Source organism: Silene latifolia, chromosome Y (assembly GCF_048544455.1).
Source record: "Silene latifolia isolate original U9 population chromosome Y, ASM4854445v1, whole genome shotgun sequence".
In the NCBI taxonomy this organism is placed as follows: Eukaryota; Viridiplantae; Streptophyta; class Magnoliopsida; order Caryophyllales; family Caryophyllaceae; genus Silene; species Silene latifolia.
The window spans coordinates 336,732,439-336,735,661 of NC_133538.1; the positions used below are offsets into that span (position 1 = coordinate 336,732,439).

General features: G+C 39.0%; 1 protein-coding gene across 1 annotated transcript; it reads left to right on the forward strand.

The window, feature by feature from the left end:
- Window positions 1–398: 398 nt before the first annotated feature.
- Window positions 399–3,015, forward strand: LOC141626221 (uncharacterized). The gene is made up of 2 exons (XM_074440154.1): window positions 399–1,774; window positions 1,903–3,015. The coding sequence occupies exons 1-2, from the start codon at window positions 1,139–1,141 to the stop codon at window positions 2,173–2,175; spliced, it is 909 nt and encodes a 302-aa protein (XP_074296255.1). The 5' UTR covers window positions 399–1,138; the 3' UTR covers window positions 2,176–3,015.
- Window positions 3,016–3,223: the final 208 nt, after the last annotated feature.

The window sequence follows — 3,223 nt, forward strand, 5'->3', positions numbered from 1 at the left end:
GTCGTCAACTCCCTTTTTCGAGTTTCGTCCATTGTTATTCATTAGATAAAACTCCAATTAATTAGTCTATCCTTATATGGGATGAAACCAGCGGCAAATCCAGATTGACGATAAGAGGAACGATGACGGAGCACCATCGAAGTAAGTAACACTTTTTTTTTGACGATTGACTTTTAATTTGTACTCTTTAAATGATTGCTGAAATGTACTATTCTGATTGGGACGAGATCAGCGTGGATTGCGCCTTGGCCATCATTCCAGCGCTTGATTGGCAACAAGATGGTCGGTGTCGGAGCTCCGTTGAACTGGCTCCTGTTATAGAAGGAAATCATCGGAGGTGTGCCGCAATTTGAGCCCCCGATGGGTGACTGGATGACTGATGAAGGAGCCCCACCGGTCTTTCTGTCAGATTGTATGTATTCTGTCGCTTTATTGACTGACATTAAATTCATGCCTTTTTTTCGTGTTTTCTCTGATCAAGCCATATGCTTGATAATATGATTGAACTGATAATTTTACTGGTCTTGCGAATCAAGTCGTATGCTTGACTAACTGATAGCGCAAATGATTAATCGAGTCGTGTGCTTGATAATTTGATTGAATTGATAGCATGATTGTGACACTAATGTGAATAATGCCTGATATTAATGATTTTAACAAAACATTTTTTATGTTCTATGCTGATAATAATGCATGATGTAAATTAATGTATGCTTATAATGCTAAGTATATATGTTGATGCACCTTCGACAATGAAGGCCACACTAAACAATTAGTGACGCATTTGTTTTCAAAAGAAAAGACTAGATAAATTTGTGTTACATATCCATTGCTAGTTCTGTTAAATAAAAATGAAAGACGGTGCTATTGAGCATGATCTAGGATAGGGACGGAGTATTCGAATTCAGACAGGAATCCAACCTTTGGCCGTGATTTTTCTTAGAAAGTCCAGCTTATCGACTTCTACTAGAATTCTTAAATCTCAGTAGCTATTCCTATTCCGCACCTGACAAGGATGGGTATCTGGTAACTCCGTATTGAAGACGGATAAAGATTTCTATTAGCCCCCAGCTTTCTTTTCTTTAAATAGCACTCTCTCTTTAAACTTCTTCATCTCAAAATTTCCTCTTCACTCACAATGTCTCAAAATTTTGAAAACGCTCTAAAATTATGGCTTGACAACCTCACGAAGGATGAAAAGGACTACGTCATTCGTGTTCAGCTGGGACCCTTGCTGCTATCACTAAAACAAGTTAAGATCTCTTGGGAATTTTTACGCGCTGCTACCTTATTTTGGGATCCTGAAGTTCACGTATTCCGCTTTGGCGATCGTGAGATTTGTCCCATGACGGAAGAATTTAGTGTCATCTTAGGATTATCTGTTCAGTCTCCTCCTGCCCTTTCTAACCTTGATGATGAGCTGAGAAAAGATTTCAGAGACTATCTAGGTATTACCAGTCGTTTAGACGAGTTTCTAAATGGTCGTAGAGTGAATCTCTGTCGTCTGATTGCGCACTTTACTTCCCCTAGCTACCCTAGGACTGTTATTGATTCTCGTTATAATAAACGAGCACTGGTGTTATTCCTACTGAACCACTTTCTCTTCGTAAGTCCTTCTACTATTTTTTGTCATGGTTGTCTTCTTAAAGTAGTTAAACACATGCGCAACGACTGCTCCCCCATGGCCTTGGTTTTAGCTGAAACCCTTCATTGTTTGGATACCTTGCGACGTAATCCAGAGGCTGCGTTTTGCGGTAGCCCCCTGATACTTCAGGTATTTCTTTTTTTAGTGTCACAACACACCTGTTCTCCTCCTTTTTCTTCTTTCTTTTTTTTTTATTTTTTTTTCTTTCGACCTGTTGTGGGTCTTCTTGAAATAGTTTCAATTAATCCTTGTCCTAGGTGTGGCTGCAAGAGCACATGCGACTAATTGAACGACCTCTTGATCCCTTGTCTTATCGACCCCATAACTTCGCTGGAAGGCAAAGAGTCATCAAAGGAGAGCGATCGCTTAGCTTTTGGAGGGACTGGATGAGCAATGAATTCCCAATTCGTTGGACTATACCATGGTGGCGTATCCATGCTATGACTGCCCCACGATCCTCTGTGGCGTATTATAGGCTACCCGGGCTTACTCATTCCTCTTTTATATTTCCTTCTTGCTTGTTACGATAATTTGGGCGTACACAACGAGTTCCTTCCTTAGACACTATTTCTCCCGGAATTTCACCAATGACTCACACTTATTTACGTAACTGGTACCAATATTGGAATGCGCGTGTGACGTGGACTGTGAAAAAAAATTCTGACTCAACCTACATAAGCCAGCATTATAAGGCTTGGATGATTTCACACTCGGTAGAGGAGCGTGAATCAGCTCGCCAAGCGAAACGTGGGCTGCAATTTTATGCCATTGAGGTGGGAGAAGGACCTGACCTGACTCTTAAGACTCAAGACTCAAGCAGAGGACACAAAAGTGGAGGAAGTAGAAGTCTGGTTTGGAAAAGAAAGAAGGATCAGAATGACCCGGATGAGCAGAATGAGCAGAATGAACCTAGAAAGAGGAGTGCAGCTAACGAACTGAAAGAGTAACAAGCGGAATCTTCAATAACAGTAGCTATAGGCTATTAGGGTTGAAATAAGAGAAATTATACACTCTCAAACATTAGAGTAGGACTTACTTTATTGCAATGATGGGTTCTAAACATAGAATAAGTGAGACGATTATTAGTTTCCTCAGATTAGTTGTCGTCTTTTATGGTAGTTTTTTTTCAAAACTCCTAATTGGGAGCGACATATATTAATAGCGTGCTTATGAATTTTCCATTAAAACATGCTATGGGTTTCCTTTACGTTTGTTTTCTATTTTGTTTCCTCGTTTTTTGTTTTAAAAGACCTGAGAGGGGTCTCATTTCCGAATTATTGCCTCCTTTGTTTATTTTCCTTCTCTTTTTATGATTGTTGCTACTTTTTATGCTGCTTTTATTTTGTCTTTTTTTTCTTTTTTTTCGCTTTTTTTTTTCGACCTAAAAGGGGTCTGTTCTCTGGTTTTCTTTTACTGCCGCTGCTCTTTACATCCTCTCGGTCTCTTTTTTTCCTTCTACTTTTTTTTTCCTTTTTCTTTTTCTTTTTTTTTCCTTTTTTTTTTATTTTACCTGGTGTGGGTCATTTTTCTATTTTTTTTTTCCTTTATACATGATATTTCTTTAACTGATCAAGATTG

Coding starts and splice junctions, on each gene's coding strand:
- LOC141626221 (XM_074440154.1), top strand. CDS start 1,139: ATGTCTCAAAATTTTGAAAACGCTCTAAAATTATGGCTTGACAACCTC. Junction 1,775..1,902: donor GTAGCCCCCTGATACTTCAG/GTATTTCTTTTT, acceptor TCCTTGTCCTAG/GTGTGGCTGCAAGAGCACAT.